This window comes from Zonotrichia albicollis, chromosome 1, assembly GCF_047830755.1.
Source record: "Zonotrichia albicollis isolate bZonAlb1 chromosome 1, bZonAlb1.hap1, whole genome shotgun sequence".
In the NCBI taxonomy this organism is placed as follows: domain Eukaryota; kingdom Metazoa; phylum Chordata; class Aves; order Passeriformes; family Passerellidae; genus Zonotrichia; species Zonotrichia albicollis.
In genome coordinates this window covers 95141758-95167581 of record NC_133819.1, presented here as the reverse complement: position 1 = coordinate 95167581, position 25824 = coordinate 95141758, and the positions used below count along the sequence as shown (strand labels likewise).

General features: G+C 40.0%; 1 protein-coding gene across 8 annotated transcripts in view; it reads right to left on the bottom strand.

Annotated features, from left to right (window-relative positions):
- Positions 1-25824, bottom strand: part of MBP (myelin basic protein) — a 111734-nt gene that overhangs the window by 42571 nt on the left and 43339 nt on the right. For all 8 annotated transcript variants that reach the window (XM_074547642.1, XM_074547629.1, XM_074547636.1 and 5 more), the window contains one exon: positions 13185-13275. In XM_074547642.1, the coding sequence (XP_074403743.1) occupies positions 13185-13275 (91 nt within the window). The remainder of the gene's footprint in view (positions 1-13184; positions 13276-25824) is intronic.

Sequence of the window (25824 nt, the reverse complement as noted above, 5' to 3'; positions counted from 1 at the left end):
CATATAGGCAAGAACTCCAACTGGTACTATGTGCTAAAATCTACACAAAATGATATACACTTTCCAACTTGCACACTTCAGAGCAACAAGGAAATTGCCTTTGCATCTCCACTGCGTGCACATTACTTTTCTCTGAATTAACACACAAACCAGCCTAGGAATTAAACAGATGAATGCATAGAGCACAAAAGGACATAAATATGCTTTATCAAATTCCTCCCCTAATCCAAGTTGTAATTTTATCTTCTCCCCTGTGGAAGGCACATCTTACTAGCATGGTTCCTTATTTTTGTGTATAAATAATATCCTTAAAATAAATGCACTATTGCAACCACAACATTTTAAGCAGATCTGAAATGTTATAAAATCCTACACTTAATGCAAATTGACTGCAATTTTCAGAAAGACATGACCTCATTAGCAATTCTACAAAGAAGAAATGTTAGGATATTTCACTCAGATGAAGATATCACTATTTGCACAGATTTTTTAATTTAACATTATAGATTAAAAAATAACAACTCTCCAACATTCTGAGATCATCCAGATCCCTTTTCATTCTCTAATTAAAATAGCAAACAAAACAAATAAATAAAAAATACCAGAAGTACCAAGTACTTATATACTCCCTCAATGAACATGAAACTGCTAAATTAGAGGGGTTTTATTTTTACTTAAATCGGGATACTTGAACTATGAATCTTGCCTTTAAAAAATACAGGTCTTTATATTGCAGTGTTGAATCACAACACTGCAATATAAAGACATATTAACACAAGCAAACTTACAGAGATGGAGGAGAAAATGCTCTAAATTCTAAATAGCTCCCTATGTCAAACTACCTTATATTCTGACTTTTTCCACAATTCATTCCTGATAAGGAACGTGATTATAATATTCTGAAAACAGACAGGGAGTTGGCTGGAAAAGCCAGGGATTTGGACACGCCAGCAGTGCTCGGGTGTCACAATGACTAGCCAAAGCAGTGTGTGATTTTAAATAACATGCTGATTTCAAGACATTCACTTCTGTTTTCTTGAGGGGCCTGCTCCACAGCTTCCTTTTTCTTATTTTCTTTTATAATGGAATCTTGATGTTAATTTGCAAGAACATGTAAGTCCCAGAAATCTTCTAATAGGTACCTTTAGACAGAGCTAAAAAGGGTCTTTTTACATGAGAATTAAGAAAATAGAGAAAATCATATTTTCACTGCAGGAGACATTTTTAATCATGAAACAAAATGTAGGAAACATTTTCATACATGAAACAAAAATCACCCATGCGTGGGAAACATGTAACTCAGAAACTAGAAAGACATTTGTCCCTCCTCATAATTATTCAAAATTGAACAACAAATTACAAGTCAATGTAAGAATATTGTTGGGCTGAAGAGAAGAATGGTTTAAAGGCTTGCCTTCAGGAGCAGTCACTAGCAGAGCTGTACTGCCCCAGGTGTGGCAGGGCAGGTGTAACCCTGCCAAGAGCAGCAGCAGCACTCAGAGAGGCTGCTGGTGAAGCACACATCCACAGAGAATAACTCTGCTCTTGGGATTCTGCTGCTGAGCTCACCCAAATGGAACAGGCTTTAGCAGGAATAGTCTAGAGCAATTTCTACAAAGTCTAGAGCAATTTGGTCCTTGTCATACAGTGAAGAGCAAAATGCTGCTTGGTGTAAAAGCAGTCCAACTGGCAGGGAATGCCTGCCCTCAGAAATGGGAATCAGCAGTAACAGGTGCAGAGCAACCTTGTGATGGTCTCATGTTTATACATCAATAGGCTCACTGAGGTCCAGTCCTCGACTGGGTGCTCCTGCAGTATGGATAGTGACTGAAATAATGCTGGGAGTGAGTCTGCATTTGGATTATGATACTATGAGCAACATAGGAAAAAAAAAAAAAAAACAAAACAAAACAACCCTGTGCAGCATGGAAATAATGAGAACATCTGAAAAGGAAAGAGAAAAATCCCTAGCATGAATGCATTTAGAAGTCTTAACTGCTGGGCTTCTCACTTTCAGAAAATTCCTCAATTTAATCACACTGATCACTCCAGCCCACATAATGAAAACAGGCCACTAAATACAATTTACTACAATCAGGTGAGCACTGACTTTAAAATAGATGCCAGATTTATTGTTGGTGGCATATGGAAACAGAAGTCACAGCTCTCTGCTGGAGCCTAGGGGAATTTAACACAGAGAGAAAAGTGACAAACAGTTACTTTGCCCAGTCTTCTGATTTTCACTTTAAGCCCACAACCACCAAAATATCTTGGTCAAAATCTGGATAGTATTTTGAAGTGTTAATGCATGTTCCCAATTCTACTGAAATCTAGTGAAGTTCCTCTATTAATTTTCACTTAGTATTGTCCCCCTGTAGGCTGTGCAGCTCATGATGATGTGGGCCAGCCACTGATCCCTCAAAGCAAAACTGGAAAAATTTGGTGGAAAAGGAAGAGAGAAGCTCTCATTTTTCAGGAGTTTTATAATTTTTTGGTTTTGACTTTTATTTCAAGCATGAATCTTGAAAAAAATTTGCCTTCAGATCTTCATATGGGAATTATATATTCTGAAATAGAGCAGTAAAATTATTGCAAGGAATTTTGGCAAATAAATAAAAATAATTAAAATGTTAGAATTTTTATTTACTGCTGAATAAAAATGCAGAATTTTTATTTAATTTTTATTTAATTTAATAATAATAGGGCACTCAGGCTTGTTGTATAATTGGTATCCACACATCTACTCCCTATTTTGTAATAGATTTCCTATGTTGACAAATGCAGAAGGAATGAAGATACTACAGCAAAAAAATCTGAAGACCAAACAAGAGGGTCTTGTGGCCACTTAAAGGATGGCCAGTTTATACACAAGACTGCACATGGTACACAAAACAAATGATAGCCTGAAAGTAAGTGAAAGAGAACAGAATAACACTACTGCCTCTCCTGCCATAGCCTTACCTTAAAAAATGGCATACTTGCACATTTCAGACCTGATGAAAAGGTGAAGCAAAAGGTGGCAAAAATGTATCAGGTCTATACCTAATTCTGCCCAAAAAATTCAGTTCACTCATGGCAATGAATGTCAAAACTGCAAAACTGCAATTAAAACTTGGCCCATTTGTTTTGGAATAAAACTATCTGCTACTCCTGTTTGACTTTGGGCTGCAAGACATCAGGAGACCAGAAAATGGAAATACTCCCTGCCTGAAGCTGCCCCAGTGGCATGCTCAATGCCTGATGTGAAAGAGAGCTACCCCAAACCTGCTGGCTGTGCTGATGACTTCAGGCACCACAGATCAGCATCTTCCCTGGCAGGAACTCAGGCATAACCACAACCTTGGTAGGAACTCAGGCACAGTCACTGCAGGGCTCTGTTAAAAGCACCAGAGCTGCTGTGCTGAAGAAGCAGGAGGTCCCTTCAAGGTAAACAGTCACCACGTCCTTATAAACATTCAGGGAAGCAGGCTTATATCAAAGAAATAAATATTGTCAAATGTCAAGTATTTATTTTGGAAGCATCAATATTTTCATTTTGTCCCCACTGAGTCCAATGAAATGAAGTCTCTTCATTGTTACATAACATGGTGGCTTAGTTAAATGTTCCAGAAGTCACTTTTGTTTTAGAGTCCATTCTTTCACTTTTCCACAAACCAAGGTTAAAAGAAAATCCTATTACAGATATTTCAGAACAGAAATGAGAACTCCTTTGAATTTCTTTTATCTGTAGACTGTTCCTATTGAAGTCACTTGAAATAAACATATTTAGAATTATTTTTTGCAGTCCATGCATGTGTTTAAACGACTGAGTTTAGTGTTTAGAATGCTGATTTTTACTGCAGTCTTCCTGTAGCAGATCAATATGATGCACAGCAGAAATTTTAAGATGCTACAGCAAGAACCACCAAAAAGGAAAAAAAAAATCACAAAGGATGACAGCTACTAGAAATCACTCAAACTAATTTAAAGTTTCTGTTTTGATGGAATATTTGTATCCAGTATAAAGATGGTTCCTTCTAATGAAGTGGGACTATTAAAAGGACTAGAGAAGGCCAAGCTTTTCACTGGCAACAGGGAAGGGAAGCATAGGGAAGGCTCTAGAGAGGGAGCCTGCTCTGAACAGCGTTGGAAATAAAGAGCAGCATTATCATGGCTGTTCCCTGCTCCCTGCAAGGCTTGTGAGCGACTGCAGTCTTGTCGCCACCAGGATGTTTCTGTACAAGTACCAGTGTGTGCACACCAGTAAATACTGGCCCTTTTCACTTCTATTTTCCTCATCAAAAATGGATTATCTCAGAGGTGAATTTCTGCTCTGTTCCTCCGTGTCAGCACTTAAAGGGCCACTGTCCACCCCTAAAACTGAGCTATTGCACAAGTGCTGCCAGGCCATGTATTTGAAGGAGTTAAGCCAAAGCACAGTCAGCCTCCTCCAACAAATGCGTAGCAGAAAGCCACAGCTTCAAGTATGGATTGGATTTCCTGCCTGACATGGTACTGGAGCCTGGAGTTCCACAGAGCTCCAGGGTACAGCCATGGGAGTGCCAAGGGGAAACTGACAGATGCCAAGTCCTGCACATTTTCATTCACTCATTTGAATCCTGTGTATTCCTTCTTGCTTTCATTCCCCACCACCATCAGATTAATTTTCAGTCTTGTGGACACAGTTGCAAATGCCGTACATGAGGATGAAGCACAATTTAGATTAATCCAGCATAGGAATAAAAATATATTTTGTCAGGGTTGCCACCAAAACAGCTTGCATGGGGTGTTTACAATTGCTGTCAGTCTCTACTTTCATAATCCTTTCACAGTGGGCTTTTTGCTGCTTGGCTCTCCTCTCACAGCTACACCCATCACACACACAAGCTGATATTTTCACAGAGCTGCTGCTGGACAAGAGGATACAGCTCCAGTGGCTCTCTCCCTGCCCCTCCATACTCTTTGGGGATCAATCTGAACATAATATCCTCAAGTTTTTCCACACTCCAGACCAACCATTTAATGCTGGAAGGACAAGCCAATGGATTTTTTATTTTTAAGCCCAATTCACTATCTTTATAATTTTGGCAAAGTCAGTAGAGCTAATTACAGTATCATGAGTTAACATTACTTAAGAGGGGTGTGAGTGGGAAGTACCATTAAGAAATACAACCCAAAATTTCTTAGGCCCATCGGGTCCTGGCAAGGAATTGGAATTTCACCCATTTAACACCACACAGGATGTGAAGCATCAATTTAACACTGACCTACTGTATTTCTGAGGGCAAGATGTTTACCTCTGTATCCCCCTTTTCCCCTGGTTTCTGTCTTCTGTATTCAGAGAAGAAAAATCTGTGTTTGGATATGTCTTGCATGATGTGTGCTATGGGCAGCCTAACGGGGTTCAGACACACAACCAGAGGTAATTGTGAGGTCCAGACCATCAATAAAATGCTTCTAACCAGGAAAACTGACTATTTAAAGTTTGAGAAGAATCCAGTGCTTAAAATCTGAGAAGAATCCATATTTTTTGTAAAATTTTTGCCATAGGACATTATTCTGGCTCAAATCACCTATTAAGGATTTTATCTAGAAACTACATAATGAAATTTCATCTTTTGTATTGTGCAGGAAGCCCAAGTTGATGACTTCTGTTTTTTTGGGTTTTTTTAGGACACAGAAGTGTTATCAATCTTAGCTGCTGTTTTCATATTCTCCTAATGTATAGCACAAAACCTCCTTCTACTTCTCTTCTAGCCACTGCATTAAAAAGTGAGTCATGTTGTAATTAAAGTTTAATGACAACATCTGTTTCAGCTAACCCGACAGAAGAGTGGTTGGCCCACAGAGAACTATTCTGTTTCTTCTTTCACTCAAACCAGAACTGAGTGGTTATTCAGCCTCAAAAAAATTGGAAATGGGACAACAGCAACATTTCAACTCCTTTCCCCAAAATAAGGATCTTTCAGAAGCACTTTTAATTCATTTACAGATAAAATCCTGCCTTAACCCAACTGGATGGTACATAAGAATCAGTGACAGAGAACACTGTGGACTTCTGTGCACACAGAATACTCACTTGGGCTGCAGCCTGCCAACGGGACAAAGATGACAAAATCCACTGGGAAAGGAGTAATTTGTTTCATGGCTAGCTGATTAGCCAAAAGCCTGGTATCACCACCCAGCAGCTTGTGACATTAGACCACACTTGCAGATCCTCACTTTTACATTTGGATACAATGCTTGCTCTGGATAACAATAGGATGGTAAATGCCTATTGTGCTTCCCCCCATCTTGCACACAGACTCACTCTTACTGAATAAACAAGGGGAAAAGAAATCACCAGCTCCTGTACACTGTATAGCAGGCATTAAAATAATGAATAAGTCACTTATTTTTAATGTGCTGATTAATTACAGCAAGCACAGCCCACCACTGCTAAAAATACAGCAGGCATCACTGTCTCAGCTCCACGCCTATGCTAATGACCCAAGTAACAAATCAAGTCCCCGTGACATTAGAAAAACCTAGACCCCTGTTATGTATGTTTTTGGCATGTGGTGCACACAAGAAAAAACCCAAAAATCGTACCAAATCAGAGTTGTTAAAATGCCTTTAAGTGCTTGTGCACTAATTTTGCAGCAAGCCTCAATGTCATGCTAAAAAAGTAACATTAAAGATTTAGATGATGATACTGTAAAACACTACATTAATTAATTAATGGCATATTAACTAATTAGATGTCCAAGAGCTACCATTACTGTTTAAAGCATCAGATTGCAGCCACAAAATAAATAACATATGAATGCTACTTTTAAGTAAAGAAAAAACATAAGGATGAACCATAACCAAACCAACCACAGAAATAATATAGAAGTTGCAAATATCTATATTTTATAAAAACCATCAAACTTTAAAATAACAAAAACTGATACCAGCTGGCCAGCTGCTGCCTCTGGACTCCTACAGGTCTCTTTCCACCACAGCACTTTGCTCAGCTTCACTTATCCATATGTAAAAACTACACACAGTTTGCAGCAACCACTTTATGATATGTAAGATACACAAGATTCAGCCTTTTCCCTATAAAAAAGATCTGCAGGTAAGCATGAAATACCATGCCAAAAAAGGGAAAGCTGCAAGCCATACCTCTGAGACCCAATAACTGGTACAAAAAATAGCAAATGGGTTTTTCATTAAAATTTAAATCTTATTAAAATGTAAATTCTTTCCACCTCAGAAAGCTAATCCAGAGTTGCTGTTGCAATTTTGATAAATCAGTGGTCTCTGGATGAAAGCAGACAGACCAAGTCTTGCAAGAAACTGGGAGAAGGAAAGAAGGTTAAGGAAAGTAGAAATAAATGGATAGCTGGAAAACCAGAACCATTACTTAGCTTATAATGAAAACTGACAGGACACTAAATTCTCCCATTTGCCTCTCAGGCAAGAGGAAATAACTGCAACACGGTAATAACACCTATTTGAAAACCATTTGCTGTCACACCAGATTGATTTTTTTTTTTGTGTAAGCTTGCCATTATTTTGCATTAAAGTCATAGCTCGTGTTCCACAATTGATTGTGTTTACCATGAAAGAAGCTTCCCAGTAAGGTCACTGAACTGCAATAACCCTCAGCTTTTAGCCAGCTCCTGACAGGACTGCATCACCTCCTGATAAAGGCCTTGTGCCTTCCAGCTCCTCCCTTCACATTCTGCTCCCTCCCTTTCTTAAGCAAGAATCAAAAAGGAAAAATGGGCACAGGAAAAGAGTGACATCCATACAGATGTAACATACAATAATCCACGTTCCCAGCTTTGTCAGTATATTCCGTAAGACCAGAATACAAATTCTCTCATTTTAGAAGACACACTTTATAAACCAGCAATAAATCCTTAGCTGAGAAAAAACCCCAAACAACAACAACAAAAAACAAAACAAAACCTAAAAAAACCCCAAAAAAACCCCATTCAACCAGAAAACCCAAACTGGCATTCAATACACAGCTTCAAAAAATTCCTAAGTTTGGATGCAGTGGGACCACAGTGAGGAAGACCCACACTGAGTGTGACTGCATCTGTCAAACCACTACAGATGAAGTCTCATGGAGAGAGAAATCCTTCATCCTGTGTGGGTTTACACAAGTCCCACAGGACATTCTGCGTGGGACACAGCAGCAGGCATCAGCATAAGCAAGAATCAGGATGAGGCAGGGTCACCGTGGAATTGTGCTGAATGCACATTTTCTTGCTGTATCTCTGAGCTCTGCACACAAAAGACACCTCAGGACACACCCAATTCTGCAATTTGAAACAGCAGAATGGCATATGGTGCTGAAAAACTCTACAATAGGATCTCTCCTTTTAGAGGGAAAAAGAGTGTTCATTTCACCTCTTTTTAGTCAAAAAAAGAAAAGAACAAACAAACCGAAAACCAGTCAAACAAAAAACCCCCACCAATGACAAATAACCAAAGCACAAACCCCATTAGCAAACCCAAACAACAACAAAACCCAACACATCACAGTACAACTCCAGGCACACAGCATGGATCCCTGGAAAGCTCTAAGCCAAAAGAAAAATGGCCACATGCAGATACAATTTTAGACCTGATCTACCAGATAGAAAAGGAAACTTTTGGGTTTGAAAAGACAAAGCCTTACTCTGTCTTTCCAAGTAAGATGTTTTTTACTATGAGGGTAATAAAACACTGGAGCAGGTTACCCATAGATGTGGTGGATGCCCCATCCCTAGAAAGAGTCAAGGTCACACTGCACAGGGTTCTGAGGAACCCAATTTAATTCAAGGTTTCCCTGCCCATGGCAGGGGTTAGGACTAGATGGCCTTCAAAGGTGCTTTCTGATTCAAAATATTCTATGATTCTATCACAAAAAGTTAGCACACTTTGACTTTCATTGTCATCAGAAAGGGGAATACACAATATGCAACAACTCCCCCTACAAAAAAATCTCGCTTGTAATTTTATGGTAATTCAATCCTACAGGAAAAAAAAAAAAAAGTATAATTAAAACTCTGCATTTGTAATTTTCCAGGTCAATGTAATAGGAGTCGCACCAAAGAAAGGATGCTCCAGTCCTCCCAGTGGTCAGAATGACAGGCAGTTTCCCCCCCTGCTCCAGCCTGACCATTGTAGGGTAGCATTGCAGCAAATAAACTTCCGAAAACATTCTCTGTAAGTAAGGCTAAGAGTCCCCTCCTGACCCATTTCTTTAAATGCACAGCACCATAGTCAGCAAATTTCTTCTCTTCCCTGGACTGAGATGTAATGCAAATTCCTTTTCTGAGTAATACTAGCTGCAACAGAGACCATGTTGACTACGTGCAAGTTCAACAGAAGTTTGCAGTGAGCAAGACGTTCTAGCTCCACATCACAGATGCATATTCAGTATATATCAGACAACAGAACTCTGTTGGGTGCCACAAGAAAATCCTTTCAAAGGGCAAACAAAACTAACTCTTGTCAATTCAGAATCGCATAGTTGCAAATGCCATCACTGTGATGTCTTTTCTCTCCCAATACCCTTACCCTTCTGCTCCATTTCTCCACTCCACCCTCCTGTATAAAAAGTTCATTGCCTTTGAGATTTAGTTCTGTGAAACATAAGACACACCTGACTTGTTTGTTTCATAAAGCAGCTGGTACAATGTTGGCTTCATTGTTGGCAAGGTAATTTCATCTATACCCCAGTCTAAAAATAAATATTAAAGAGAAATGCAGAAGAGCCTTCTGGAATGGTAATTCCCAAGTTTAACCCATACAGAGAACAACAACAGGAAAACTAAGGCATTTAGGTGTGTTCACAGGTGTCCCTTTACAGTAGTGGATGAAACCTTCCTTGAATCTACAAAGAATGCTACCAGGTCTAGCAGACTTGAAGGAGAACCCCACACTTGGTTCCTTACTGTCGTGGTATTTTCAATCAATAATTAATGTGTTTGCTTCCAAAACTGGACCAGCTGATCGGGACTGCTGAAACCACATTTACTCTGAAAGGAAGTATTTTCAAAAAAACCCTATTCAAATGGCAGAGTTCATCAGGTATATTCTGCATAACAACCCTTAGCAACTGCATCTATTCCACACTGTCCACAGCAGAGAAAGTTCCCTTGTCCTGCAAAGTCATTGTCACCTGGTCCACGCCACCGCTAACCCGGGAGCGTGAGGAGACAAGCGCAATTCAAGAGATTTCTGCCTCCTCTGCTGAAGAGCCCTGGAGCCGGCAGTCCAGGCCTGCCAGGGCTGCCAGGGGCTGGCAGCTGCTGCCACCGGGTGGCTTCAGCGACGAGGGACAGCCAGCCGGGCCGGGGCACAGCCAGCGGGGCCAGGGACAGCCAGCGGGGCCGGGGCACAGCCAGCGGTGCTGGGGACAGCCAGCGGGGCCGGGGGACAGCCAGCGGGGCCGGGGCACAGCCAGCGGTGCTGGGCACAGCCAGCGGTGCTGGGCACAGCCAGCGGGCCGGGGCACGGCCAGCGGGGCCCGGGACAGCCAGCAGTGCTGGGGACAGCCAGCGGGGCCCAGGACACGGCTCCTCCAGCGCCCGCTGTGCTGCTCCACACCAGGGCATAGAAGGCTCTCAAGGGGGGCTGCCCTCTCAAAGGGGGCTCAGGGCCCCTCTGCTGCCCCTGCCAGCCTTTCTGCAGGGGGTGGCATTGCCCAGAGAAAGAGAGAGGAGGGATCTCTGTGGAAAATAAGTCACAAGTAGATAGTGATGTCTGTGAAAAGGGAAGGCTGAGGTGTACCTGCTCAAAGAGACTGGAGGCTATTAAAAATTCTTCAGAAGAGGGATTCTAGTCAAAGCTGGAGCTATAAATTAGCCAACTATTGGTGCATACTTCATGCTCGGTATAATTAGCATCACTGGGGAAAAAGAAAGAAATGAGGGATAGCTTGAAATAGATCAAGCCAGAGGGAGAATAACTGAGCAGGCTCTGTAATCATTTCAGTCACAGAACAACAAATAACTCACCTAGGGAAAACTGCTTCAAGCTTATCCTTTATCCCTATAAGATGTAAGAGTATTTTTAAGACATTGTCCAGAACTGCAGGGAAAGGCATATACAGCAGTCATTCTCAAGGCAACATGAAGCTTGTATCTATCAAAATATTCTCCCTGATTCTTACTTACCACGGTGGTTTCATTTGCACCTTCAGTCGACTTTGATTTACTCAGCTGACCAGGGTAAGAGAAAATTATAGAGTCCATTTGCACTATACTTCCTCTTTTTTAATCCCCATTTTGACCTAATCTTAAAACCAAAAAAGCCCCAGACTGTAATTTGCAAAGTGGTAGGAAGGTTGATATAAAATACTGTAATCTGACTGGTTTTGGAGTTGGAAAGAAATTTTCCTCCTGGTTGTGTTGAGTTATCAAAGGCTGATCAGTGTCTTATGTTAGTTAAGCAGCTCAGTTCACAGATTTGGAACATGGAAATATTTAGCAGTTTGTTAGTAAATCATTAGCTTTAAACACCACATAGAACATGTGCATGTTGACTTTCTTCAGTTAGTTAAGGAATTTGTTGATCCAGGGTATGGATCACTGGATGGTGAGTTTAAACCTACCAACAATGAACTTCATGCTTAATTCCCATCTTTAAACACACAGTTCCCACATGGATCACAGACTTAAGTAACTACTGGGTTAGCCCACTGGTACACAGGAGTAGTGATCCAAATACACAGAAGGTTTAAATGCGTGAGATTTTGCTGGTAGAAAGAGGCAGATGGAGATCTCCCTGCTTTGCTGCCTCCACCCTTCTCACAGAAAGAAAACGAGAGATCTGCACTGAGAAAGGACACAGTTTGAGATGCACATTACACCATGCCATGTGGCTTTGCAACCAGTAATACTGGATCTACTGCAAATAACTGGCAGAGCAAATGGCAAAGAAATGAGGTAATAGCCTCAGCACCCACTTAGTAAAGCTGAAAGCTAGTTCTAAAGTCCACTTGTGGATTCATCAGCCACTGGCACTCTATGATCAGTGTTGGAAATATTTGTACCAGGAATTCAGGTTCATGTGCCAATCACACTGCATTATCTCACTGAGAAAGGATGATTTTAAATGGTTTCCATTATTAGTAAGAAAGACTAATTATTAATTCTTTATGGTCCATTCCTTTTGTACTTTGAAAGAAAAAAAATCCTTGCTGTATTCAAAAATATTTCACTCATCCAAAAGTTTTCAAGCTAGTCAGCCTTAGTAACATCCACATGATCAAACTTGTCTTAACCTCTCCTGCATTAATGTTAGACTATTGCTTCTTCATTGGAGTTCTATTAGCATAAAATAAACCTTAAATTGTAACAATAAGGTTTCCCTTATCAGGAAATGTTCTTCACACAGCAGGTGTTTGGGTACTGGAATGGGTGCTGAAAGAAGTGCTCACAGCACCAAGCCTGACAGAGCTCAAGAAGTGTCTGGACAATAATCTTAGGCACATGCTGTGATTTTTGGGGCACTCTGTACAGGCTCAGGAGTTGGACTCAATGATCCTGATGGGTTCCTTCCAACTCAGCCAATTCTATGATTTCCTGTCTCTTTTCCAAAACTCAATGCAGAAGAAAAGGTCAAATGTGGCTTTCAGATCAAATAATAAATATATCAGCAAGACCTATATGGAGAGCAGGGAAAGGATTCACAGAAAAACACCAAGAGAAGCTCATTTAAAATTGAGGCCTCCAAGAATTCTCAAAGGTCACCAAGTCTATCCTTCTGGCACAAGATGATTACATCAGTTTAGACAGTTACTTGTCTAACCTGTTTTTCAAGGCCTGCAATGATGAATCTGCACACTTTTCAGATGATGTATCACAATGCTTTAGTATTTGTTTCTGTATTTCCCTTCCTGACATTTGATTACATCTTTCTTTCTGCAGTTTTAAGAATTCATTGCTTATCCTCTCCATTATGGATGGAGAAAAGTTTATCTTCCCTTACTGCATAAACCTTTCATTTTGTTGAATACTTGGATTCAATCCTTCTTCTCCTCAGAGATTATTTGTTTTAGACTGCTGATTCCTCTTTGTTTTTTACTTGGTCCCTTCCTCCATCTCTCGAGGTCTTTGTGGGACTGTACAGCCTGAGCTCAAAAGCTGTACATTAAGTAGATCACTGTGTCTTTGTGGGAATTCCCTTTGTGCCAACACTTCAAATAACATTTTCAAGTTTTTGCAGTAACTCACCAAATACTTCATTGTCCTCTGATGACTGCTGTGTTAGTCTGGCTGCTTTTGGGCTCTCCTTAGCTGCTTCTTCCACCTTGGTTTCAGCGTTCTGCAAAACAAACATTTACTGTGATTAGTCTTTCTTTGACAGCTCTCAAATAGAAACACTCTTCAAACTTCGTAATTGCATTCTTAATGAATACATGTGGTTTTGTTATCTTTGCTACACATATGTGGTTTTGCAAAATATTAAGGAAAAATGCTCTCAGAAAAATCATGATTTTTCTTCTGAGTCTGTTTTAATCTATGTCAGTTGGAGAGGTAGAAAAGACATTTAAACAAGAGAGATATCTAAAAATGTAACAGACTTGCAAGTTTCCACCTTTCCTCCTCATATTTAGTTTTATTTCTATTGACATATTCCATGTTGACTTAGTGAACCAAGAGATCAGAAGATAGTACACAAATATTTCTCCTTATACAGGAAAGGCAAGTGAGCTAGAGCTTCAAATCATTAACCAATTCCTCTACTTGACTGTTTAAAGCACAAGGACTTACTATTTCTGAAAGAAATTTGCCAGTTAGCTACCTGGTGTAATTAGAGATAAATCAACAGCTTTGGTGCTTAACTTGCCAGAAGTTAAAACATCTAATTCCCTACCTAGAAAAGTCTGAGGAAAACATAAGCTGTGAAACATTGAGTTTTAAATATTTATATTTCTACTGAAGAAAAAATAACTCTTGTTTTAAAAATGTTTTACTTCAGTACTCAAGAGAAACATATACACAAGCTTACAGCAATGCAGACAGTAAACTGCACAAGCAGTCAGCTGTTGAAAGATGGATATGAAATGACTGATACAATATTAAATATTACTGTAAAGAGTTGACTAAGAGTTGAGGAAGGAATAAAAGACAAATGTTTTATGCCTATGCTTTTTGAAAGATACATATTGCTCTATTCAAGTACATGCTCATTTGGAAGACTTTGTGTGATGTTTTGAGAAATACAATTTTTAACTCTGACATATATTTGAAAAGGCTGCTATACAATCTGTTCATGAAAAATTACCATCTCTGCTATCAGAAACATAGCACACTTACAAATTTCTCTTATTTCCCCTTATTAATAACAATAGGGAAGGTGTCAGAAAGTAGGCAGATTAAGTCTATTAACTCCCTATAGAACAGAGGAGTGCAAACTTCAGGCACATAGACTCAAAAGATGTTGAAGCAAGACAGCAAGAATTTTTGGAAAGAAATGAAAGATGGACCTAGCAAGCCTACTGGTGTCACACAGCAGCTGAAAAGAACTGGGAAAAGCAGAGACAGAGAAACTGCCTCAGAGGAACAGTGCAGAACATGCAAATGTGAAAGGATTCTGCACTCCCTCAAGGCACCAAGGGACCTGAGTGTGTCCCATACAGAAAACCCATCAGCTTAGTACCTCTCAGAGCTGAGGAGGGAAGTCAGTTTTAGCAGATGCTCACCTCAGCCTGGCTTAACTACTGTCCCTTGGGAACATGGAGGGACCCATCCAGAAATCAGTAGTGGCTATACTGGGCGACAACTTGCTTTGGGTAAACAACTTCATTATCAGCACAATTAACTTAAGTCTTGTCCCCAGAGACATAATCTGTCAGTTGTGCAGTTTGAAATGCTGTCCACTTGGACAAGGGACATAGGCTAAGGTCTGTGCTGGTTGACAGGACCACCTGCATTTAGAGGCCACTGATTCTGTAAGCTGCATATTGAAGTCAGTCTCCATCCTATTTTAGTTGCTCTATAGTGAGCAGCAAATCAACTACATCTTTGTTGTACACAGAAATGGAGAAGAGCAGTCAACTCTGAAAAAAAGCAGAAGAGGACATCTGCTACAGCAGGGTAAGTCAATCCCAGAGGCAAAGAAAAAGACTAAAAACTGTGCCATCATGGATGAGACAAAATTAGTACATTTAGATGATCAAAAGTTCAGGGCTGTCCCAAATGAAGGGGACAGCTGAATTCCTGATCAGAGCTATTGCTCTAGGCTTGGTAAAGACAGTGCTTGTTAGCTCCATCTGTAATTGTATTTCATCATGTTTAGTGTGTGGTAAAGCTGGTGGTACAGGAGGGGAGGGATTGCTGCTCTTTATGCTCTTGTTCCCCTTGGGAAATAGCTGAGAGTGTGTAACCTGCAGCAAGGCATCAAGAGCAGCAGCAGCAAAACACCATCCAGCAGACACTCAGCTGTGTCTGGGAAATGTGCTGTCACTCCAAGCTCTTACTGGGGAGATGTTTGCATCCCTTACTTTGAAAACAGGGGTTTGGCAGTCTCAGGGAAGTTAGAAAGACTGAACCCTGAGACATTTTGGTTTGACTTAAATCACTGGAAAGAACTACACAGCAGCTGTGCTGTCTGCTCCCTGCATAAGGCACAATGCTGGTGTTGACAGATGCCAGCTCCAAGATGTTGACAGCAAAGTTCTGTGATGTATCAACCCGAAACATGACAGTGTATGGTTGGATATAATTCTGCTTGGCATGTCTTCTCAGCCAAAATGCAAACTTTCAAAAGACTGCTTTTGCTTTATTTTTTGGAAGAAATCTACTCAACACATTATTGCTGGCACATATAATACTTGTGTAACCGAAATCAGTACAAGACATATCACTGCAAAAGAACAACCAATGATCCAGATGCCTCAAACCAAGCTGTACTAAAAAAAAAAAATAAAAAAGCCAAGACTTGGTCAGTTGCTTGATTCCCTCTTTCTAGGGTCCTTAAAAATTTAAGTGTCTCCATCCTTGCAATCAATGAAGAGAAAAAGCGAAAACACATTCCCTTACACTGTCTGAGCTGTGCCAGAGGAGATTCTTTACCAACAGTTATAGTGTGTTTTATGCTGGGTATAAAATAAAGGCCCTTTGTACATAACAGAGTAAACATAATTCTACCTAGCTCCTTCAGGCTGAGTACTCAATGCAATTTCAGAAGTGATGGGGAAAACAGATTTCTTTTACAGTATCAGTTCCCAGGAGAGTAGACAGTACCTGATTTTAGCATGAAATAAATATTATATAGGCCTAAAATCACAAAAAACTGTCTCCCCCAAAAACATCTCCCTGACTACTCATGTTCCAAAATACCATAAAATACCTAAGGAGCAAACCAGCAGCTACTGCATCATAACAGCTGGTGACAGACTAGAACCCCTTCTATTATTTCATAAAGCCGTTTCAAAATAAGATGTGCACATACACTGCAGCTCTATATACATTAATATGTATAGATACAGCTGCTCTTGACTCAGACCAGATAAAAAATAGAATTGCATTATAATCTGCCTTAGTTTTAGAAGATATTTTTGGCCAACTTTCCACTGTAGCTGTCACCTGGTGCCTTATGACTCAGTTCACCTGTTTTCCCATTATCCACCATGGCACACCACAATGTCCATATTACACAGCATTTTGAAACTTTGATAGGCAACTATACAAATAACCAGTAGGTATTAAAGTATTTGCAGCAAATGAAGAGCAATATCAAAAATGTTATATACACCCCCATTAGTGCAAGAAGAGGCTACTTGTATTTTGTTGCTATCAATACCTACTTAGGTGATCTTTACTCACATGGGCAATATTAAGAAATCCTGAGTTACAGTACTCTGCAGGTACTACAGAGTCAGGCCAGGTTAAAAAGTGCAGTGAGGCATATTACATTTAGAGAAGCAGCTAAGTCCTCAAGGAATCATAGGCCTTGGAAATGAAAAGTTGTACTCTAGAGTATTCAAGCCAGCTTTTTAACTATATTGCCGTTTTTTCATACTAGTTAGGAAGGGCTTGTTTCTTTTCCTTTAACCACAAAGCTGTTACTCAATGACTTAATTTTCTAAGTGATAAAACCATAAAGAAAAGCTAAAACTTCTCATCAGAGACAAAATGATTATTCAAGAAGTGTTATGTCTCATTTAAAGAATTAAAGAAATCCAGAGTGAAGCACAGATTCATATTGTCTGTGCTTTCATTCCTGCCTTTTACAATCTACTCCTTTTTCTTATTATATATATTTAGCTAGTATGTTTAGCTCCATTCCAATAGCACAAGTGAAAAGAGTTAAAATTCCCTTTCTTTTCGGAAAAGTGCCACACAGGTATCAAAAGCTGCAGCAAGACAACACAGAGTGAGAGCATGAGGAGCTGCTTTTGCAGCACAGACATTTCTCCAGTTCCTTCTGTCATTCATTCCTGCCCACAGCACATTACCTTCTCTCCACAAAACCCAGCAGCACTGGGGGCACGGTTATTGATTCCTCCCCCATGCTACACCTACAAAACTAAGATAAACAACAGGCACCACCACAAAAGACAGACAAGAGTTTCTAGTGGATAAAACTAGATTTGACTGGCAATAAACCTTCATTTTGAAATAACAGAAAAAGAGTATGTTGTTGAAGGCAGCAACAATCTGGCTAATCTAAACCATATCCATAGCAGTAGATCATACTGCTCCAGTCTCAGCTGAAGAACTCTGCAAAACATTCCTGATTTTCCACTTCTGCAATGATATTCCCCTGAACTCTACCACGCAAGGCTACCTTTCATTTAATATTCATAAAATGTATGTATGATGTTCAGGCTATAGTATACCTTCAGGACAATCTATACATTGTCTCTTCTCAGAAATAACTGATTTTCCACAGAGTTCCGGGGAAAAAGTAAGAAAAATCTTTAAAACATTAATATGTGCTCCTTCAAAATTGTGACTCCAACAGGACTGAGAGACAAGAATCAGCAAGTCTGTCAAATGCAGGGATTTTTCTCTAAATACCAAATACTCCTGCAATAGCAGAGCAGGATGTAAGTCAATTTTAAGAGTCATGATTTCCCAGTAATTTTCGTATTCTGCACCCCTAGATTAACAATGTTGCTGTCATAAATGCTGGAGAAATTCCTTGTTGCTTCTTATCAGACACCTCAATCAGTATCAAAATTTTTATCTCCTCTTCATGGAGAGGAATTTCTACACAGACAGCGTAACACAGTCAAACAGCTGAGATGCTATGGACAACACTTATTAGCAGCAGGAATTAATGGAATGGCAGCTGGCCCTCTTCAGGTGAGCTGATATCTCCTGGATCTGCATTAACAAGTATGCTCAAACATATTCTTGAACTAGATCATTAGTTCTTCCTAAATCTGCAGATTTCCTAAACACCTTTCTTTTCATACAGAAACTCAAATTCACACTAGCAAGCACCAGGCCCCTGGCACTGAGGCTGAATAGTCCATTTTAACCATGTCATACTGGCAGATTTGTACTCCTCAAACAAGACTACAGCCACCATTCAGAACAAGGTTATGCCAGACTGAAGCAGGGCTCGTGCTGTCAATATAGCTCCAAACTCTTGTAAACATTCCAGGAACTCCTACACCAGTTTGCTCTTCAGTCCCCACTAGCCAAGAGAAGGATGCAAATTTTATCATTAATTTTCAGTTAAATAAAAGAATTCCTTTAAACGTCAAGCAAATCACAATCACTATCTCCAGCTTTCTATTACATCTTGTTTTCTCAGTTCAATTTTCATTTCTACAGATTTTTTACATGCAGTTTCTAAAATGCAAGACTCACAATATTCTCTACTTCACAGTTTTGACAAAATTCCCGTGCACGTGTCAAAATCTTATTTAAGGTATAAGAAAGAAAAAAATATATGACAGGATTATGGAAAAAGAGAGGGCTAGAGTTTCCAAGGACAGTTTTCTGTTCTTCAGCTTCAACAGCACAGTCCTACTGCTGCTGTCACCAAAAGAGAACTACAAAAGAAGTTGCAAACAAAAGTACTCTCATCACTAAACCCCAAGGCTGACCAAGGCACTTTTAAAAAGGTCTGAGATGCCTCAAACACATTATTCAGGACCTTGAAGAAACTAATTCAGTCTATTTTGAAACTTGAAAATACCAAGCAAAGAAACACTGAATTCCAGCTCAAAAATTTGCTCCATTCCACATTACGGTTCCACGCTATCTAGCTATGTGCTTACCTTCTTTTATGAAAGGCTTTTTAAAACCACTTCTGTTTATAGAGAAGTTTCACAGATTTCACAGAATATTCTGAGTTAAGAGGGACCCACAAGGACCACTGAGTCCAACTCAAGCCAATGGCCTACACTGGGACTCATAACTTTGGTGTTACCAGCATCCTGTTCTATGTTGTTACAGACTGGGTTAATACAGAGAATATCTCACCTTTAAATGTTCCTGACCACACTGGGGTTCTCATATTTATAACTGAAGTCTCTTCAGAATGTAACAGATAAAGATAATTTATGGACCTACAGTGTGCTACTAGTCAGCTTTCACTAGTCCATACAGTCTTCCCCTATGCTGAGGATGGAATTTCACGCATGTAGGAAGCAAATGAGGGATTACATTACTGTGCCCATACAAGTCACAGAGGCCAAAGGCATTTGGAAGCAAGCTGTTAAAATGACAGCGTTCATTTGGTTAACAAACCTAAACAAAAAAGAGACAACCATGTGCAAGATTCAAGAGGTTTGCATTAATACTGTGAACTGAAAAAAAAAATCTCAGGTGCCCTGTGCATAGGGGCAGAGGGAGAGGAAAAGATATTTGAGTGACCTTTAACTTTGTAGGTACTCTAAGATACTGCTATGATCAGGCATCCTCCTAGAACCACAAGGAATTTTCAAAACAAGTAAAGACAAGACACAAAAATACGCTCTAGTTTAATATTTTCAATTTGAAGCAACTGCCTTTCACTCTGTGCACATTAACCCTGAAATCATACCTAGGAAACCCGGATGTGAATCACATCAAAGTCAGACAAGCACAGGCAGGGCTGTGACTTGTTATTTCCTCTGCCAATCCCACCCTGGTCCTATGGGGCACAGCCACCATCACCACACCAGCTGCACAAGCTGTGCAGTGCCAACATGAGATGAACCTGTGAAGAGCAGCACAAGGACCTACACCCACACCCGGGAACACAGTGAGGTTCAACAGCCTCCAGAACACCTGGAACTAACTTTATTAAGGAGCAGGTGGTACCTGCTTTGAACCCTGACAGGTTTTCTACAGCTCCACTGCAAACAGCATCCGGCAGGCACACGGATGGAAGCAGCTCCTGACCTCAGGAATCAAGGAGGAGCCACAACACCACTCAAGGGACAAAATCAAAAATAGGTACTTTGGACACCTAGCACAAGAGCACATCTCTTTTAGAAAAAGTGTTCAAGCTGATTTCCAGAGTAGTCTGAAAAGTGACAGCTGTCAATATCAATGCCTTCACAGCCCATTCATCATCTTTATCTCATCTCAACTGAGTGCAAATTTACTCACCTTTAAGCACTTATTTTAGCCACATGGTACTCAGGAGCAAATATTGCACCTTGTTTTTCAAGAAAAGGATGTAGTTTAAGTCAAAAACACAGTGTTGATGCTGCAGCCTCAACCCTCAGTGCACCTCCTTAAAAGCTTCATAAATCCATTGAACAATGTCAGTGTCTGGCCCCAGCAGACTGGTAATTTTCAAATGCCACCACATGAGGTTCTTCTGAAGGGTTATAACAGAAGCATACAACAGCAATCCTGTTTTCTTCCCAGCTAATGAGTGCACTTCTATATTCCAGCATATCAATAAAATCTGAGTTCATATATCAGGATACCAATATACCAGAAAAAGATACTAAGCATCTCATTATCTATGGTGAAAGCACAATAGAGACGCAAAAAACTAGCAGCTAGGTACAGAATTATGTCCAATAATTAACAGGTGGAAAAAAACCCAAACCAAAGCCATTTTAAAAAAGGTGCAAAATAACAGTCCACTAGCCAGGGAGAAAAGATGAGAAATATTTCTGGTAAAAAATGTCTTTCAACCTCATACATTGAACTTCTCATATCAGAGGTCTCCATTTGGCAGTTTGCAATGAATAAAGATCAAAATGATTGCCTCATAATTAGAAATCCTCAATCCTGAATCTTCCTCAGGGGCCTACAGAGGACTGAGGACAGCAGTGGACCTGGAGATTTGCACCTTTCATCCACAAGAAGAGATGCAGAAGGGATGGCAACTGTTTGGGTGGAGCACATCTAGGAGACCATTGCATGGCTCCAAACCATCCTGCAGTGTAGAAGTTACCTGATGTCATGATACATAGAGGAAAGGCACCAGTCCTTTTGCAGAATATCCCACCAACCATGGCTATGTAAACCTGCATTGTTGCATTTGCATGATGCTTATGGTTGTTTAAAAAAACCCCAAAAAATAAGAAATTAGGCCTGAAGCAGTGTCCAAATCTGGTTCATCAAACACAAGGATGGATGTATACAGTAACCCAGGAACAAGAGGATATTCAGAGTGTCTTAAATAGTAAGTAAAAAAAGTTTTTTTTTTAAAAATCAGTTAAATCCTATTTATCTTCTTCCATTATCTCAAAGGTATTTTGAGTGAAATATATTATAAAATGAAAGCTATTACAGAGCTTCTCAGAAACATTCACTGAAAAAGTGTCAAACCCAAGAACAGTAAACAACTATTAGAGACGAACCTTTCTGCTGCATTACCAGCAAAACATCTTTTCTTGGCCCCTAGGTGTGAAAATGTTCTGGCTTTTGCAGTACCCCAACTGACAGTGCACAGGTATTTTTTGACAAAAACCCAGCACAGCTGACATCCTGAGTCTGCAGCCCGCGTTAAGGTTGTCAAGAGGAAACACACAAGGTTCCCCTTGTCAAAGTAAATTGTTGACTCCACCGGCCCGCAGAGAGAGAGAGAAGTGGAACATGTGACTGTGGGGGCTACAAAGAGCTGAGGCACAACTGTGCCAAGAAAACACGCACAGCAGGAACACAGCACCTAACACGAGAGGTTCGCTCTGCCCAGCTCCCCAGCAGCAAACCAGGCTGCAGGGAAGGCAGAATTTCACTTCTGGTATTTTATTCCTAATTCCATTACGTGCATGAACCAGTCCTTCAGTGTGCAAATTAATTACACAGAAGATGTGTCTGGGTCATTTCCTCAACACGGATGCAGACTGGCTTTCCTGAATAATAAAAATACCTTTGTAGTGCTTTCTCTAAGGTTACAGAAAGAAGACAAAAACAGTAGACAACTTTAGAACACTTTCTCACTGTTCTACTGACAGTGGGCAAGAGATACAACAGACTAATTCAAATCCCCTTTGAGCTTAATGAGTATGAAACACACTCTGACACAACTGCCAGTGAACACCAAACATGAACTTTCAACTTCTTGAATTTAATTTTCACTTTCAAGTCTCTAGCTCATGAGGAAAGAAAGCTCAAAAGCAGCTGTGTAAAAAACATTCAAGAACATTCAAAATTACATCACGTCAACTCCCTAAAAACTACCACAAGATTTTCAGCATTTAAAAGCAAAATTTACTTTTATTTGCTGAGAATTAAATTCAACATCAAGCAGTTAATGTTAGAACAGAGATTTTTCAGCACACTGAAAGTGCTTTAGGTCACTTGGCAGTCTCTAGCCCCATGAAGTACTTTTCTAGGCCAAAGCTAAGAATAATTGTACATACAAGTTGCCTGATGCTAAAACACATTACATTTCCCTGCAAGATTTGTAGGTTCCAAGAAAATTCTGACCACTGTACTCATCAATGTTTCTGAACTGGGATAAAAGAAAATTACCAGATGTTTCTTAAATTTTGTACAAAAAGAGTTTTTTGGGGTTAGTGGGTTGTTAAGAAGACAATTTTGCCTTTCCAAAGCGTCAAGGTATTTTGACACAGACATTTCAGCTCATCATTAGCATGCACTCCTGCCAAGATCCCAACTTTTTCCCATCACCAAAGAATGTGTCCTCCCTCCTGACCATACCTATAAGCAGGGCTGCTCCCAAAACTTTTTGGTCCCTCAAGGAACCGGCCAAGGGGTGAAAGAAGGGCTAAAAACAATCCATCTTAGTAACATAAGATAGAAGAAAGAGAGAAAACAGAACCAAACCAGCTCTTAGGTCCAGTCCACCAGAGAGCTCCTCCCTCACTCCAGTCTGTATGGGAAAAGAAGATTTGCTGGGTAACACCTAGTTAAGGGGGAAGCTGCCATGATCCTGCCACCACAGAAAACAAGACCTTGGTGTGCATGTACCTGTCTACCCATCCAAGACAGAAAATTACTTTTCTATTTCCCTGTTTCATTTAAATAGGCCAATGTTAAATGCATGATCTTGAAAGAAAATGAGTTTTATTGCTCTGTGCTACCAGAATGTGCATATGTCCTCTGTCTAGAGTAAATAAACGCACAAACACCACTTAGAACAAAATGTTTTCAAATGTCAAGACCTACAGGGTCAATGTTTACAAAATAATCAACACAACTGCCTTTTCCAAAATGTAAATAAAGATTTCTTTTCAGATAAGAGTTTGAAATACACTTGGAGTGGAAGCAAGGGGGGTTTTTATAGTCAAGGGAAACTGCTAAAGGCACGAAACAGTTTGTGTAATTGTAAAACAGTGGTATGACATCTTTTAACTCCCACATATGTAAATTTTAAAAAATATCAAGCAACATGTGAAGATAAGTAAAGACATCGATCATGTTATCAAGGATCACTTGATATCAATATACTACTCAAAAATAGTTATCCACTTAAGACTACATTAAAAAACCCATATATTCTACTAAAAAAATCATTAGAAACATTAAGATACTAAGTTTTATCAAAAGTTCAGGTCTAATGCAGTCTCACCAGGAAAGTTAAGACGCTAGGCAAAACTGAGTATTTGCTTGATAGTTCATGGAATCAACCTCTGCCTTCGGCCCCATTCACCACATCATTTCATGAAATTTTGAAAAAGCATTGATCAGATTGCATATCTGACATGCCCACATCTGCACGTTACAGTCTGGGCTGCATTAGACTGTAAGTGTGCTCCAGAGGAGGGCACATTTTTTCCAAGGCTTTTCTTGTCTTCATCACCCTGTGCCCTTCGTTTGCCACCCATTCCATCACTTCCCCACCTGCCTGGGTTGTCATCTCTCTCTCCCTTATATTTCTTGGTTTAAAGCTCTCCTCACCAGCTTGACCAGCCTGATGGCAAAGAGGCTTTTCCCTGACTGGGTCAGGTGGATTCCATCTGAGCAGTCCCTGGCCTTCAGAGAAGGATTCCATGGCTGCAAAAGCCAAATGCCTGCTGGCAGCATCAGCTGTGCCGCCAGCTGCTGACCTCCAGGATCCACTGACTTCTGTCCAAGCCCTGCGCCCTCACTGGGAGCACCAGGGAGAAAACCTTGGCTCCTGTGCCCTTGTTCCTCAGACCCAGAGCCATATAACCAGTCTCAGAACCCCCACACCAGTAGCAAGGCTGTCCCCATACCAAGGAAGAGAAGTAGGGGGTAAAAGCACAAGCATTTCACAAGCCCCCAACAGCATTACCACATCACCAAGGACCCAAATCTCTCCCCTAGAAGAGAAAATACATGAGATGGAAAAACAGTGTGCACAGTAAAGTAGCTACACCTTATGTAATGACCCTGGATTGATATTGATAATATTGACAAAAAGGAAAGAGGGACCATTCATTTTTAGAACCACATTAAAGCCCCTCAAGGAGTCTGTTTCTCAATGTGCTTATAAAGACCTGAAGTTACCTCCCTTTCCCATACCTCACCACAGACATTACAAGTTTCTCAGAAGTATTAGTCACCTTTGCAAATATTTTTTATAGATCATTTTAAGAGGTAGAGCTTGCCCAGAAACTCTCAGCAACTTCAATTCTCACACAAGTCAACCAGCAGGAAGCAACAGAATGATAAATGCTAATTTTTGACTTTAAAATCATCTTTCAGGAACAGCTACCTCTTCAGAAAGCCACAATACCATCCCAGAGATTTGTTCATCTGATTTCCAACTATAGGCCCAAATAGGGCTGACCTTTCTTTCAGCAGCCCACTGTAAGCCTTTCAAGTATAAATCAACTTCTAACTAACAGATAGCTGTCAATGGTACATAAATAAAACTACTTACTAGAACATAGAGAAATAACCCAGGAGATATTTCCTAAGAAACAAAGAATATACATGTATGTAATGTAATGGAATGTATGCAATACTTACATGAATATTTTTTTTAAAAGCAACTTCAAAACATCTATTAAAATTAATTTATAGTTTTGTTTAATACACTTGAAGAAAGCACAATAAGGATTCCTTCCTCATTTTTCCTAGTTACCTTAACAACCACAAAATGCAAAATCTGAAGAGATTACCTGATTTCAGAAATATTCTAGCTGTCAGTCATTTTTCAAGAAACTGTCTAAACTGAACCAGAAAAAGTGTCATAAAGCAAATAACTCAAAACAATGCACCTCATTAGCACTAAAGCAATAGAACCCAAGTCAGGAGAATGTCAAAAAATCTAACCAAAACCAATCCACGCCAACCACAAGGAAGAAATTTCAGAGCAATAGAACACAAATCCCTCAAATTCTCTCAACACAAATAGAAACTGCTCCCATTCACTGCTGGCTTTGACTTCTGTGTCCTTTCCCAAGAACAGAGGAGCAGAGCCCTTGCTGGCATGATTATTTCCCTTTCACAGTGTTCACATGCACTAGACATGTGATAGAGCAGCTTTGGTGGGCACCGGGAGTCCAGCCAGGGTCAACCCACCACA